General features: G+C 38.6%; 1 protein-coding gene across 1 annotated transcript in view; it reads right to left on the bottom strand.

Moving 5' to 3' along the window:
- The window catches only part of GFPT1 (glutamine--fructose-6-phosphate transaminase 1), a 56,936-nt gene that overhangs the window by 15,585 nt on the left and 24,108 nt on the right, over positions 1-17,243 (bottom strand). Inside the window, exons 6-12 of the mRNA XM_028116292.2 lie at positions 16,201-16,335; positions 14,762-14,823; positions 13,311-13,390; positions 10,121-10,226; positions 7,912-8,075; positions 6,892-6,987; positions 3,226-3,323 (exon numbers count right to left, since the gene is read on the bottom strand). Of these exons, the coding sequence (XP_027972093.1) occupies positions 3,226-3,323; positions 6,892-6,987; positions 7,912-8,075; positions 10,121-10,226; positions 13,311-13,390; positions 14,762-14,823; positions 16,201-16,335 (741 nt within the window). The remainder of the gene's footprint in view (positions 1-3,225; positions 3,324-6,891; positions 6,988-7,911; positions 8,076-10,120; positions 10,227-13,310; positions 13,391-14,761; positions 14,824-16,200; positions 16,336-17,243) is intronic.

The raw sequence follows: 17,243 nt of genomic DNA, 5'->3' as shown, positions 1-17,243 counted from the left end.
GTCTTCAAAGATAAAATCTTATTTTTAACTAATCTTTTCCATTGCTGTATTTTACTTAACTAATTATACATAAATAAGTTACTGACCCTAAAATGCATTTTTCCTCAAAAATCAAACTTTACCCCCTCATTTACAATATAAATGTTACACTGAAATTATATTCTTCAAAATAAAAAGAGAAAGATACCAATCTAGCAACTTAACCAGGTATTTTAAAATATACCCCACAAAAGTAATCTCAAGGTATCTGTGCTAATAAATGTCTTTTTCTTTCAGTGGAAGCAACCCTTTATAAATATACAGCATGACATATATGCATTTTAAGAGACTAATATACTGTTATAAATTCTATCGTATGTCACTGTAAAAACTGAGAGACAATAACATTTTGAAAAGCAAACTATACTTAGAATGATTTTAGTTGACTGTTATTCTTCAGGATACATATTATATATTAAAAAAGCATTTATACATGTGTCACTTTGGACTCCACCAAAAAAACACACACAAAAAAACAAAAACCAGATAGAACTGAAGACACTACTTTGTATGATAAACCCCAAAGGGACTTCTAATGTTTGTTAACTATAGTAGTCTCAGCACCTACCAAAAAACAAAACAAACCTTACATTTTCTCAAATTTCATAATTGGAGAATTCTAACATAGCATACACTTTCTGCCCTAAAATTCAGGTTTAGCATTAGATGAAACATTTAATTTTTTTTATTTCTGAATAGAGGGCTCACTTTGTAACAACAGATCTAAGCTACCAGGGAACTGGCCAATCCCTTCATTTACACTCATGTCTTTAATTATTTTTTTTCCCCATGTTTGAAACAAGCACTTTCTTCTTTTTTTAAGATTTTATTTATTTATTTGACAGAGCGAGAGAGCACAAGCAGGGGGAGCAGCAGAGGGACAGGGAGAAGCAGGCTTCCCGCTGAGCAGGGAGCCTGATGCGGGATCATGACCTGAGCCAAAGGCAGACGCTTAACAACTGAGCCACCCAGGCACCCCGAAAAAAGCACTATCTTAGAACTCTCCCCTTCAATACTGCCTAGACTTTCCTTTTTAGACCATGTGATCTGAGAAGTGGGTGGGTTAGAGAATTGAGATGCAAGGGCTGGACAACCACCCAGTTTCCATCACTAGTTACATGACTGGCTCCCACAAGTGCAGATCATAGGTATTTCTGCCCCCAAATCACTATGTCATCAACTTTGGAATCAACTCTAGAAGTAGAAACTGAATGTGTAAGGGTCTCCTGTATTTACAGGAGTTGACCACAACAGCATTATAAATGGTGTCTTGATAAGAAAACTATATCTGGATCTGATTTATTGATTTATTGGACTAAAAGACCAATACTCCTAAGCTTCTGCACTGACAACCAACTACATCTTTGATACAGAATATCAGCCTCCCAAAAATTAATTCAAAATGGATTAAAGACTTAAATGTAAGGCCTGAAACCAGGGACTTCCTAGAAAAAAACATAGGAACAAAGTTCTTGACATGGGTCTTGGTGATGATTTCTTGGATATGACACCTAAAGCATAAGCAACAAAATAAAAAATAAAAAGGTGGGATTACATCAAACCACAGCAAAAGAAACCAACAAAGTGAAAAGTCACACTACAGAACAGGAAAAAGTATTGCAAACCAGGTATCTGGTAAGAAACTAATACCCAAAACATATAAAGAACTCATACAACTCACCTGAAAAAAAAAAAACCCAATTTAAAAATGGGCAAAAGACCTTAATATACATTTCCCCAAATATAAACAGCCAACAGGTACACGAAAAGATGCTCAACATCACTAGTCATTAGGGAAATGCAAATTAAAACCACAATGCGCTATCTCCTCATGTGTTAGCATAGCCATCATCAAAAAGACAGAGATTAACAAACGCTGGTGTAGATGTGGAGAAAAGGGAACGCCTATGCACTCTTGGTGCGAATGTAAATTGGTGCAGCCACCATGAAAAACACTATGGAGGATCCTCAAAAGATTAAAAATAGAATTACCATATGATCCGGCAATCCCATTTCTGGGAGTATATCCAAAAGTAAAGAAAACACTAACTTGGAAAGATATCTGCACCCTCATGTTCACAGCAACATTATTCACAAAAGCCAAGACACAGAAACAACTTAAGTGTCCCTAATCACTGAATGGATAAAGAAGCTATGGTGTGTGTACACATACACACACACACACACACACACGAATATTATTCAGCCATGAGAAAATGAGGAAATCCTACCATTTATGACAACATGTATGGATCTGAGGGCGTTATACTAAGTGAAATAAGGATCACAGACAAAAACATATACTGTATGATTCACTTATATGTGGAATCTAAAACACAATACAAAACAAAAACAGACTCAGAGAAAAAGGGATCAGACTTGTGGTTACTAGAGGTAGGGGTGGGGGGAGAGGGGGTTGGAGGAAGATGGTAAAAGGTACAACTTCTGGTTATAAGATAAACAAGCACTAGGGGTATAATGTACGCCCTGAAGATTATAGCGAACACTGCTGCAGGATATAAAGGAAAGCTGTTAAGATGGTAAATCCTAAGAATTCTCTCAGCACAGAGAAAAATTTCTTTCCTTTATTCTGTTGTTTTTCCTGTACCTCTATGAGAAGATAGATGTTAAGCAAACCTATTGTGGCCATCATTTCACAATATATCTAAGTTGAACCATCAAGCTATAGGTCTTAGACTTAGACAATGATGTCAATTATTTCTCAGTAAAACTAGAAAAAAAACTAAATTTTTTTTTTAATTTAGCTTCCAAAAATATAAAGAACAAAGTCTGACAAGAAGCAGACTTCCTTCATTTGCAGAAATGTGCCTACCAAGTAAAATCCTGTTGAGGTTCATATATGTTACCAGCCATCTGTCTGAGCTAAGAAAATAATAACCAAACCTAATGACTGCTCCTACAGAAAAACTTTCCCACTCTTTGCCTTCCATGAAGTCACTGCAGGTGGTCTACCCGTATATCTAAAGATCTTTCTAAAGCAAATCTTCCATTGATAAATAATTCCAAGCAGCTATATTAACATTTCTGCCCCAACCTTCCTGATTTTTGTCTTAGCAACATAACAAGGTAACATCATGTTTTAAAAAAGCATAATTTTACATGGCATGTTACAGACACCTTCTGATACCCAACATCAAACAGTTAAAATCTTAAGAAGCCACTTACTGCTACACCAGCATGGTAACTTGTCCCACAGGCAATGAGAATCAAACGCCGACACCTCTGGATCTCCTTAATGTGATCCTTCAAACCGCCCAAATTCACTGAAATAAAAGTTTGTGAATATAATTATTTAGGAAAGAACCACGGGAAATAGGTAATCACTTTTCGTGAGTGTCCACTGCCAATCTGGGAAACAACACTACCATTTTAAAGAATTATATACGGTTTTGAAAACTAAATTAAACTGTCCGCCCCAAACTTGTCTAACCTTACTCACCCCCTTGTAGACCCACACACCTACAGTTTTTATCTCACTCTACCCTGTCTGGTCATTTTTCCATTCCTCTCTTTAGATTACAATTTATCTCAATGGCAAAACCACAGGGGCACAGACGAGAGAACACTAGGTGCTGATGGCTGGAGGTGGGGAAGGGACTGACCACAAAGGGGCAGAGGGGGTATGGAAGGCGATGGAACTGTGCTTCATGTTGGCTGCTGTGGAGATTAGGGTTATGATCACATAGTGGAGGTTTGTCAAAACTTATAGAATTATACATCAACAATGGTGAATTTTATTATACCTGATTGTATCTCTTTAAGCTACCTGGGGAAAAATGGACTTAGTTACTTACATTCATTTCCCACATGAACAGTGTTCCCCCTATGCCCAGAACAGTGCTCTGAACACAAGAAAAACCCCCTCTCCTTTCAGTCTTTCCCACCTCAGTAAATGCCACCCCCAAGAACCAGACGGCAGTACCCTCGACTACTCCTATCCCTCTTTACGACCACCCCAAAGGTCCTGTGAGCGCGCCTTCCAGGGGGGACTCTAACACCATCATGTAGTCCAACATCTCCGCCCCCGACCAAAGCAACACTCCTAACTACTCTCTCTTCTATCCCCGCCTCTGAGAGCCTGTCCGCCACACAAAGCCTGAATAAAATCATCTTTTAGAATGATTCTTTAAAAACATTAAATGAGGGGCGCCTGGGTGGCTCAGTCATGAAGCGTCTGCCTTTGGCTCAGGTCATGATCCCAGGGTCCTGGGATCGAGCCCCACATCGGGCTCCCTGCTCAGCGGGGAGTCTGCTTCTCCCTCTCCCACTCCCCCTGCTTGTGTTCCCTCTCTCGCTGTGCCTCTGTCAAAACATAAATAAAAATTTTTCTAAAAAATAAATAAATAAAAACATTAAATGATCTCAAAACCTTCCAATGAGTCTGTCCTCTTTCTGTCTCTACGGCTATTTATGGGTTCTTCTAAGGGCACCTTGTGTACAAATACTTCAACACAAGGCTTGTTTCCTACCTGTGAGAAATTTTCATTCAACATCCATTTACTAATATTTCCTAAGCACCCACCAAGTGAATATACTTCCAAGACTTGTCTGAGAAGACAGACATGCATGCCCCTGGGGCAGCATCCTCCTGCCTCTGACACACCCTTGGTCTGTCTATTCTGCCCCTGCTCTCTGTCTCCCCACACTTTTTTCTACCTTCATTGGTCATAATATAAAACCAAAGCATATGTTTTGCTTTTTATTTTTGAGTAAGTTTATGGTCTCCCTTTTTAATTTCAATACTAAGAGGGCATATTATATCTCTCTATTTTTAAAAAATCAGCGAAGTAAAAAATAAAACAACCACAAAAAGCTTCAGCAGCTTCCCAAATAACTTGGAATAAAATCTAAACTCCTTATTATGTCTTCAAGTGCCCACATGCCCTGTCTCCTGCTTAACTCTGACCTTATCTCCTAGTACTGTCCCTCCCACCCAAGCACTGCGGCCAGACTAGCCTTGCTGTTCTGCCCTTGACCAAGCGCACCCCTGCCTGTAGTATTCTTCCACAGACCTTGGCATGTATTGCAAAGGTCTGGGAAGAAAGCAAACAATATTAAGAGGCTGGGTTAAAGTCATGCAATGGCAAATCAGTTTGGAGATGACTCAGTACAAAAGCAGACAATCGGAGAGATGTGTATTTGAGATGATGACCAAGAATGACAGGAAGTAAGATTGTGAGATTAGTGGGGTGACAACTATTTCCCTAAAAACCAGCAAATTCCCTACTAGCTGAGGGAGGTCTGAGGTAGTTCTGAATGCAGTCACCCAAGGTCTGAATGGATGATGCTTTTGAGAAAAGCCTAATTCTGATAAGGTGGGCCACAGCTACTAGAAGCAGCAAGAGGGCACCCGGGTGGCTCAGTCGGTTAAGCGTCTGCCTTTGGCTCAGGTCATGATCCCAGGGTCCTGGGATCGAGCCCCACATCGGGCTCCCTGTTCAGTGCGGAGTCTGCTTCTCCCTCTCCCTCTGTCCCTCCCCCACTTCCTCTCTAATAAATAAAAAATATTTTTAAAAAAACAAAAATAAAAGCAAGAGTGCCCAGAGGACAGGAGCAAGGATGGAGCATGTTCAGTAACATTGCTGAATACCAGAGGCTAGTCTGGCTCCACAGAGGACCAGCAATGCGACCTCTGGCAAGATGATCAAACTGACAGAGCCTCAATTTCCTTAACAATAAAAAAAGATAACGGCTATCCTGTTTGTATTATAGAACATTTATGAAGGAGATAACATTGATAAAAGTGCTTTTTAAAATTCTGAAGTTCTGAAAGTTTATCTGTCTTCCCTTGTGAAATAAATCCTTTTCTGGATCTTTCTTCCATAAATACCATAGGTGGTCCTTACCGCAGCTCTCCCAGTTCTTCGGGCTCAATCGCCTTTAACAACCCCCTCTCCCCACATCCGCAGATACACCTCCTGCTTCTCTCCTCCCCTTCCCCATCGCTTCAGCCCAGACAGGACAACATCCTAAGTGGCAACTGCATCTCAAGCTTCCCAAAGAGAGGACCAGGTCTCACTACTCTTGGAATTTACAGTGCCCAGAACAATCCCTGCTACATAGCAAGCGCCCAATAAAGGTTTTCTGAAGTGAAAAGAAGTTAAATGTTTTTTAATGATACACTGGAGGACATTCCCCCCTCCAGGAAAATCATGCTAATACTCCTTTAACTGACAATTTTCAACTGTAATTTCCTAGCCAGTTTTTACATTTTTTATAACCACCTTATTAAGATATGTCATATACCATAAATTCACCCTTTTAAAGTGTACGATCAGTGGTTTTTAGTATATTCAGAGTTGTGCAGCCATCACCACTATCTCATTTTAGACCATTCCATCACCTGTCCCAACCCCACAGCCGTTAGCGTCACTCTCCATCCCCGTCCCCTCAGCCTCTGGCAATCATTAGTTATTATCTCCCCTTTTTTATTGCGGTAAAATATACGTAGCATAAATTTAACACTTTAACAATTTTTGAGTGTACAGCTCCATGGCATTAGGCACATTCACACTGGTGGCAACCATCACTACCATCCGTCCCCAGAACTTTTTTCATCTTCCCAAACTGAAACCCTGCACTCATTAAATGACTCCCTCTTCGTCCCCTCTCCCTGCCCCTGGCAACCACTCACCGACCTTCTGTCTCTATGTCTCTGATGACTCTAGGTGCGTCTCACTTCAGTGGAATAATATACGGGAGGGCTTGTAAGGGCACTGCTGGCGGCTGGCAGCCACCGTTTTCTGTGAGGCTATCAAGGACAATGAGTTTTCAGGCTGCCGAGGCCAAAACCCACAGGAGGCTCCGAAATAATAATTCGTATTTAATTACCAGTATAGTCATCAAAGTTGACTCTTCCTCTCATCGTGTTCACAACGGACTCTGGCTGCTCAAAAATTTCCTTCTGCATAAATGAACTGAAGTTGCCTAAAGTAACAAATTATATTATTAATTTATGTAATTAAGAAATCTGTACCAACTAAAGTCTACCTCTGTGACATAATCTCAGTAAATGAAACAAGAGCTCATGCAATAGAGTACAATATTCACATGTGACATTTTGCCCTATGTGAAGAAAAATAAGGAGGAAAACACACTTTCTTAACTTCATAGCTAAAATCTACAGTTAGAACAAAACAGAGGAGGGGTACAGACTTAAGTTTGAGTCAGATCTAGGTTCAGATTATGGTTCTATCCTTGAACACCTAAATGGCTCTGGGGAAATTCCTTCATCTGTAAAATAAGAACAGCAACTATTTCATAGCACTGTAGTGTGTTAATATAGGAGAGATCTGACGTGTAGCAGTTATGCAATAAATGTTAGCTTTTAGCCCACCTAGACCCCATCAGAAAGGAGAATAAAAATCATGACCGCAAATAGTCTTAACAGTTAACAACAGCAAATACTATGTAGGCCCAAGTGTGTCAGGCCCTGTTCTGAAGGCTCTATACATAAATTAGCTCTCTTCATTCTCAAAACAACCTTAATGAGGCAGGTCCTATTATCCCCATTTATTTATATGAGAAAACTGAAGCACAAGAATAAGAGAGGAATAAAGAACAGAACACAAACTATGCTTATAAAGTATCTTAAAAATATCAACTACTATTTAAACAATCTTTTTTTTAATGTCAGAAACAACAAACCACAAATTAGTTTGAAGAACAACTACTTTAAGACCAGCAGGTAATTTTTCCAAAAAATCATCCCTTTTCCTGGGGTTCTCCCCTCACTAATCGTGTGGAAGATTTCAGTCAGCACTGTGTCATCAGATTCCTACACTACCACAGCAAGTAGAAGGTCTCCTTTCCATTAAGAACACCAAGCTACCATATGACAAAAACTTTCACCCTTCATGATCTGCTGGAGTTCCATCTGGAGGGTCTGCACAGCTCGTCCAGGGTGGTCTCCTGCAGTTCGTTTAATTCGATGGATAGAAAGACGGCCGTCCACCACTGCTGCAACATCATCATCTTCGAGAAAGATGACACGATTGGTATGTTCTATGACAGCGCTATAAAATGTTCAAGAAGATATTACAATCAATAATCAAGGATGATTATTACAAATAAAACTAACATTAGGACACACGGACCAAGTTTAAATACAAACTTGGGGCACCTGGGTGGCTCAGTCAGTTGAGCATGTGACTCTTGATTTCGGCTCAGGTCATGATTCAGGGTCATCCCACGCTCAGCGGGGATTCTGCTTGAGATTCTCTCTCTCTCTCTCTCAAATAAATAAATCTTTAAAAATAATATAAAATAAAAAATACAAATCTATCATCCTGCAGTATCTCTGGTAACTTTCTGGTTACCAAAGTCATTCCCTACAGGGCAGTGGGCAGTTACTGTGGACAATGAACAAAAGGATCTCTCTGCAGCACCCTAAACCAAACTAGATTCGATCAAATCAGAAGCCATGGCTATTTCCTCCTCATTCTATCCCGAAAATCCTTCAATTTTAACTCCTAAATATTTCTCAAAGCCTCTCTCTATGTCCACGGCCACAAGCCAGTTCAAGCTACCATCAGCTCTTGGCTGAACTACTGCAGCAACCTGCTAACTTATCCAACCACATTCCCTCCCTCCATCCATTCTCTGTTTCTGCCAAAATGAGTATCAACAGGTAACTCAAACCAAGATTTCTCTCTCACCCAACAAACCACTTACTGGCTTTCCTTTGGCTTTTCAGAAAACAACAGAACACCTTAACATGACCCTACCTCCTTCTCTAGCCTCCTCTCCCACCAAACTTCCTCTATTCCAGCCATACTCACACCCATCCCGAGCTCTCACAGACTGATCTGCAGAAAATGTTCTTCCCTCTACCTCTTCACCTAACTAACTCCTAACATCTCCTTATCTCTCAAGTGTCACTCCCTTAAAGAAATTCACCCATAGGAGGCTAAGTCACCCTGTTACAGGCATTCTGTCGCTCTTGTCACAGCTGGAATTCTATACTTGTATGATTGATTAAAATTTGTCTTCTCCATTAAGGAAAAGCTCCTCAAGGACAAGTGTTTATAATATATATACATACATATCTTTTTTTTGAGATTTTATTTTTTTTGGAGTAATCTCCACCCCCAACGTGGGACTCGAACTCACAACCCTGAGATCAAGAGTCACAGGCTCCACTGACTGAGCCAGCCAGGCCCTCCTCGGACAAGTGTATTTTTATCTTTACTCACAAGTATCTCCTAAGCCTAGCACATGGCTTTGCTCAGAGTGTTCAATATGAACGTATGAGTGAATGACAAAAGGATGGTAAGCTTCTGCAATTTCCAGTTTATTAAAGCCCTAACAGTCAATTCTGTAACAAACCTACTTAATGACAACAATGATACATCCTAGCACTGACTACACTCCTGCAAAGATTAGGAAACAGTGAAGGTTATTCTCCCACAGAGATGATGCATTCCCGGCAGTCCTAAGCTACGACACTTTCTCATCTTCAGATTCCCTCACTTTCAGGCACAACAAAGGACTCAAATGCTTGCTGGCAACTTGACTCCACTTGATCCTCATCACTGTTAGTATTCCATTTATAAATGCATCTAAGCATCCCACGGTATTTCTCGCTCTAAATGTCTTAGTTTAGTACTATTTCTTTTATAAAAGTGATTATGTTGCAAATTACTTCCGAATTAAAAAAGGCAAGTGTCTTTATTGGACTAAAACTGTAATGGTTTAGCAAGCATACTGTAATTGGTGGGACACTAAGCCATCCTGTTCCCCAATCTAAAATCTCTCCTCCCCATAAAAACCTGGGTAAGGCTCCACTCCAGAAAGAAGAGGAAAAATCATACAAGAGCTCAGAGTAAATATGCATGAACAAGTCTCAAGGACTGTTCTCTTTTCTCGGTAAACTGACCTATGGGCTTTGAATTGAGAGGAAAAGTATTCTTAGAACCCCATCTCCAAAAAGGACACCTACATTTTCCCTAATTGACAAAATTCTCCCACACAGGATGACTAGATAGGTACAAAATGACTTCTGGTTTCAGTAACATGAGAAGTTTTACTAAAATTTTCTGAACCAATGAAGGAAGCTCACCTCGCATCAGAAGCAAAGTAATATTCCACTGCCTTTTCTTCAACAGGGAAAAGGCAAGTTGTGCTGTCCACGCGAGAGAGATTGCAGCTTCCCTTCTTGTCCTTCCCTAGAGCATGGAGTTAACACAAATCAGCAATCATGTGGGAAACCATGGCCAATGTGTAAATAGGCCTAATTTTCTATAAAATCAACAAAAAACCAGAGCAACACAAAATAATTTCAGCAACTTTAAGATGCTAGGTCGATCACCTTATTTCCATGCAAAAAGCGAACAAGAACAACAGACACAAGGTGTAGAGTGAAACAGCAACTATCCAAGAGAGCATGGCAGATAAGAGTGCTACATTACAAATTTTTAAAACAGAATGTTTCTTTTCCAGGTAAAAGGCAAATAATTCACTAATATCACTCAAAGTATGTATCACCTAATTTTAACTTCACACAAAACTTGATAGAATACATCTAAGTTTATGTAACTAAACTTATCATAAAAATTACATTAAAATATCAAAATTGTGCAATGAATAAAATGAAGACTGATGGCATATTCATTTTTATCTTATAACAAAACTCTAGATTTTAACAGTAAGTCAGCACAACAAATCAAGTTGTAGTCTACACTAATTCTGATTTCAAAACAAAACAAAGACACTTTTAATTCTCTAACCATCATATACCATATGTGGCACCTACTGCTAAGGACCAGAAATATCATAAACCTAGAACCTCTTCTTTCTTAAAATTGGGTTTTCTTATATTTCTTTTAAGTTAGGATAAAATACGGTCCTTCTGCAATAATAATATCCTTTTAATCTTAGAACTTTAGAATTCTGGCAGCTCTATTTAATTTGTCAAGTCATGAATGAAGAATTTTTTTCCTTTTTTGCTCATTCACAACAAAAGTCAAAACTGGAAAGTAAAGTGAAATTTGACAAATTTGCCAAATATAGGGGGAGGAATCCATTAATTGAAGACTGTATAAATGTCACAGAGACCAAAAAAAGAAAACACCTTTTTCTGAGATCAGGACATTTACAGACCTTGTAACTATGGACACAATGGCCAGAGGACACAATAAATATACTTGTAAAAATTCATATTGCATCTATCCCCTAAAATGCACGTCTAGAAAGACTTGCTTATAATGTACATCCAAAGTTCTCCACAATCGTGCTAGTATGATGTGTTTTAGACATGAAAATAAAACACTTCTTTAGCTCTTTCCATCCAAATTCGATAGCAAAAAAAGATATCACACTTTAAAAAATACGTGTAAGATGACATCCTATGACTACAAAAAGAAAAAACAGATCAGTGTTTGCCAAGGCCTGGGTATGGGAACAAGGACTGGCTACAAGGCTCCAGCTGGATGGAACTTTCATGGGGATGGAACTGTTCTGTACTTTGATTGATGTGGTTATACAACTGTTTGCACTTGACAAAACTCATGAAACTGCACATCAAAAAGTTAATTTTCCTGATGTAAAAAATTACATCAGGAATTAAAAAATATACAGGATAGCTTAGCACCGATATTTTCAAAATAAATACAACCAGCTTTAAGTTATACAATGCCCTGATGGTGTCAAGTTTCACTACATTCCTTCTCCAGATAATTATTTTTCAAGTAACGAGGTATATTTTATTATTATACCTAGAAGGATTTAAGATATCATTGCCTATTTAAATGAAAAGAACATTACCACCCAATACCTATAGGACTCTTACAATCTATAAAATGTTTTGCTGTACATCGATTTTCTCATCTGATTTGAGTGGGACACAATCATTACCATCCCCCCCTTATTTTGTCAGTAGTTACACCTGGAGAAAACAGCAAAAATCTAAAAGCCGCCTTTAGACAGACTCTTCAGTAAGAGGCTAAACTTTTGAAACAAAACTTTGCTGAGCCACACATTACCTACCTACTAGGAGTTAGAGAAATAAAGGTTACTAAAATGTAATTCGTAATCTTAAAAAGATGTCTCATGTTAAGTTTTTCTTCTAACTTAAGACCTTAGCCAATGTTTTTCCATTTTTTTTTCCTAAGAGCAGCCTAAGAAAATGTACAAGGTAACATAAAAGTAATGTATTCAAGAGCAGGATTATTAACAGAAATCTGGAACTCTGGATCCAAAATCCGGTACTCTTATTGGTAAACTAGTTTTTCTTCTGCAAAGGGAAGGAGAGAGAGGGTAAGAAGAAATCCTACTATTTCATGACTTAAGGCTACACAAGGAACAAACTTTCTGCTTTAGATAAAAGAGCTAAAGCAGCCACTATCTAAAGATGAACAGGTTTAGAGTCCTTTGCTAATTTTTTTTTCAAGAAACCAAGAATTATATATTAATAATATGGGTTTCAATTTTCTGAATTTACCACTCCCTTTTACTTGGAAATCTTTTAATGAGAAGTAAATGAAAAGAGCATGCCATTTGTTTTCTAATTATATCAATAAAATGATCCAGAATTCATATGGCTGAAAGTCTTATAGAGAAAAATAAACTTCAAACAAAAAAAATACTCCAACTTCAAACAAGGCGTGAATCTAAAAGTAAAATGTCATGCATAAAATAAAGGTCATTTAAACATAATTTAGTAAAAAGTTAGGATAAATTAAATAAGTACCACTGAATTCAATCTACAGTAGCCTAGCACATAATGCTCTTTTCCCAATCTAAACATCTTATTTATAGTAATGTGTCTTACATGATTTTAATTTAAAAAAACTTTTTATAATTTCAAAAAACAAAAGCGGTTTTCTAAATGCCAAAAGCAGACAGACAAAGTATACTCTGCAAATTAGAAAAATGTCAAAATATGCTTCCCCATAAAAAAAGCACATTTTTAGAGGCCCAGCACATTCATTAACCCCCAGAACGAAGAATTAGTAAAGAATGAACGCGAGAGGGGAGGACCCCCCCATGCAGAGTGCGGCTCCCACCTCTTTCTCCCTGTGATCCCCACCGTGGGAATTTTGATCCAATCTGAGTCCTAGCTAAGGATATACAACAGAAAAAAATCCTCCTCGTCAGAGAAGTCACAACCACAAAGTCTCTTCATATCTACACAGAACTATATGCACATATGTGTGGATCTGACCAAAGAGGCATTTATTTCAATCTAATGAACACAATTCTGCACTCAAACTTAGAGGGTCCTCTCGGCATGACCCAGGAAGAGTTTTTACCTGTTCTGTAGAGTATTGGAATGTGATCAGTAGAGAGTTTATGTTCACTTCGTACACCAATCAAAAGAGGGCTACCTCGTCTGTTAGTGCAAAATTACACAGAATTAAATCATTTTCATAAATAATGCACAAATGCACATTTTCATGAGCCAACACTCGTCAAATAATGCTTAAATTTTCCCTCTAAGCTCAACTTCAGGTATAACAAAAGAATAACATAAACAGAATTTTTAAAAAATAGTAACAGGGTAGGCAGACTATGCTCCCGAGGCCAACTCTGTCTATTTTTGTTACACAAGAGTTTTACTGGAACACAGCCATGCTCTTTCTTTTCCCCATTTTCTATGGCTGCTTTCAGCTACAATAGCAAAACTGTGGTGCTACAGAAGCCATATGGCCCAGAAAGGCTAAAATATTTACTCTCTGGCCCATTACAGAAAAGTCTGCCAATGCCTGTTCTAGAACAGTGTATTTGAAATGTTTCTCCTTTTTAAAATGTCAAATGGAACCTTGCTTTCAACAGTACACAGAATTCTGATATATGAATGTTTAGCACTTTCTCCTTAGTCACCTTGCCTTCATAGTAAAAACAGCTCTTTCAGGGCGCCTGGGTGGCTCAGTCATTAAGCGTCTGTCTTCGGCTCAGGTCATGATCCCAGGGTCCTGGGATTGAGCCCCCACAACGGGCTCCCTGCTCTGCGGGAAGCCTGTTTCTCCCTCTCCCACTCCCCCTGCTTGTGTTCCCTCTCTGTGTCTCTCTCTGTCAAATAAATAAATAAAATCTCTAAAAAACAAACAAACAGTTTTCTTGCCAAACATTAGGGGTTCTCACTGTTCTACTAAAAAGGACATCAAGATCAGGCCTAAACAGCTTCGCAAAAGTAATGATGGTACAATTATCTAGGAATCTTTTTGGAATATATACTTCCAAACAATATGGAGAAAGTTAATGTTTCGGGCCTGAAACTAGAGAAAACTCAATATCCAATCTGTAGTGTCCCACTACAGATAAAAGGCCAGTTAAAAATGCCAAAATATATTTGCTTTATTAACGGATTCTGTTAAATGGAAGAGTGGTGAAAAACGGACAAGGAAGAACATATGAAAATAAATATATTCACATGGCGTCTCTGAGAAAGGGCAAGTCTTTACAGTGAAAGGGTAATCATTGTGTACAGAAAACACACTTATAATTTAGATGTTTCAAAATATATATAGTTTTTTTTTTTAAAGATTTATTTATTTATTTGAGAGAGTGAGATAGAGTACCTGAGGGGGGGAGGGTTAGAGGGAGAAGAAGGCTCCTCACTGAGCAGGGAGCCCGATGCGGGACTCGATCCCGGGACTCCAAGATCATGACCTGAGCCAAAGGCAGTCGCCCAACCAACTGAGCCACCCAGGTGCCCCTCAAAATACATATAGTTATTAGTCATTATTAAATTTGTATGTACCTTGTGCCAACTGCTTGACCAGGAAAATGAACACTTTTAAATACCAGTGCAAAAGCACCTTCCTATAGAAGGAAAAAAAATGCATTAGCATTATTTATTATAATCAATTATCAAATGTGAAATGCCTAAAACATATTGGCTTCAGCACAGAAATTTTTTTACACACTGCTCTTTTGCAGTAGGTCATAAACAAGTCTAAAATTTCGGTAGACACTTATTCCTCAGCTTTGGTGTATCCAAGACACACTTTTTAACCAAGCCCACTCTTGAAATATACTCAATAGATGATAGCTCCATAGACTATTTTGTACACATTTCTCAACAGATACATCCTATCTCCCATACTATGCATTAGAATTCAGGGAAGAGAGAATTAGAAAAGATTCCAAGCTCAATATCCAAAACCTATTCTCCGGTCCAGTGATTTTACACCACTGCTAACTTCCATGCTTGTTGACCTTGATATTGGAGATAAAAATATACACAACCACAATTACTAACATGCATATCATACCATCTCCTCTAACCAACCTCCTCAGGGACCGGGCCTAAGGCAATCAAGAGTGAATAAAAGAGGAACACGAGGTAGGAGACAACACAGACTTGGTTACATAATGAGGAGAAACAAGAAAAGGCTAGAAAGGCACAGTACTCTGCCTTGGGTAAAGAGAAGGAACAGGCCTCTATCTTTTCCATCTTCCTGACTCATTCATTTGCTGCAGGCACCATCAGATTTGAGTAGAGGGAGGAAGTGAGGGTTAGACCTTCAGAAAGAAGTGAAGGGCTTTTAAATGGGAAAACTAGAGTTATGAATGGGGATGGGGGCAGAGATCACAATGCATTTGGACTTCTGTGGATCTTTGGTATCTTTAATCTTTAACTAGGACAATTGGGATGGGATCAAAAAGGCGGCCATTTTTTTCTTGGGCTGGGAAATACTTTACTATAGTGTTACGAAGCCAAGGAAAAGTCCCCATAAGGGAAAACAAGGAGTTGACTATACTGGCTCAGAGACATGCAGACATTATCCCAGAGTAAAGAGTGTGCATTTTACTGAAGCTACCCTTGTGCTAAGTTACTGACTGAAAAGAATACTTGAGTGAGTAGGAAGAAAGCGATGAACCCCGACTGTGTCTATCGTATACGTGTTTGGGTGGTATGTTTAGGTTTGTGTGTGTGTGTGCGCGCACATAGCTTTTGGACAAGCTCTTTGATTTTGGATTATTTTTAATTCCCATGACACTAAACTATAGTGAAAGAAGTAGAATTTTAAGTGTGTGTGAAGGAAGTGGGTCAATCAGTCTCTCAAAATTATTCAAGTTGAATAATATATATATAGGAAATAAAAGCCAAAAATATTTAAGAAATTAGCATAGTTTCTGCTTATCTTAAGAGTTTGTGATTAACACCGGCAATAATTATAAAGTGTGGTTTAATACCAATTGTTGGATAACTCTCTCCACCAAGGTAGTAAAACTGATGTCTTGACTTTCCCGATTGTCATACATGTACTTAACAAGCTTGGCAATTGTCTCTGTGTCTGTTTCAGATTCAAAGTCATAGCCTTTGCTTTCCTGAAATTAGAAAGGGGAAAAAAAATTGACACATTTAAGGAAATAGTCATGATACCCAAATCTTTTCTATAGAATTTTTTTCCTCAAAAATTTCACTAACCAATTTCTAATATTTTTTTCAACACCATACCCCATTACCCATTGTTCAAAATTAAAGTCACCATCTAATCATAGTGAACCCAAAATGGTGAGGTATTTTGTGTAATTTTGAATATACACTTATAATTATATAAATCTATATCTATGCCACATATAAATAACATTTTAAATAATTAAAGTATAATATACAACAGTCACAAAACAATAATTCCATAATGAATATAATGATTCTTTTGTGGATAATGAAATTGCACTATCCAACACAATAGTCATTAGCTACAGTGGCTATTTTTTTTATTTTTTTAAGATTTTATTTATTTGAGGGCGCCTGGGTGGCTCAGTTGGTTAAGCGACTGCCTTCAGCTCAGGTCATGATCCTGGAGTCCCGGGATCGAGTCCCGCATCGGGCTCCCTGGTCGGCGGGGAGTCTGCTTCTCCCTCCGAACCTCCTCCTTCTCATGCTCTCTCTCATTCTCTCTCTCTCAAATAAATAAATAAAATCTTTAAAAAAAAAAAAAGATTTATTTGAGAGAGCAAGAGAGAGAAAGAACATGGCGGGGGATTGGAGGGTAGAGGGAGAAGCAGACTCCCTGATGAGCAGGGAACCCAACTCGGGGCTCCATGCAGGGCTCAATCCCAGGACCCTGAGATCATGACCTGAGCAGAAAGCAGCCGTTTAATGGACTGAGCCACCCAGGTGCCCCATATATATGGCTATTTAAATTTAAACTGATTAGGGGGCACCTGGCTAACTTAGTCAGTAGAGCATGCGACTCTTACTCTCAGGGTTGTAAGTTTGAGCCCCACAT

This window comes from Eumetopias jubatus, unplaced genomic scaffold, assembly GCF_037043125.1.
Source record: "Eumetopias jubatus isolate StellerSeaLion01/CBP00866 unplaced genomic scaffold, mEumJub1_p1.0 scaffold_9, whole genome shotgun sequence".
Classification (NCBI taxonomy): Eukaryota; Metazoa; Chordata; class Mammalia; order Carnivora; family Otariidae; genus Eumetopias; species Eumetopias jubatus.
The sequence above is the reverse complement of the archived record's forward strand: the minus strand, read 5'-3'. Positions and strand labels throughout refer to the sequence as shown.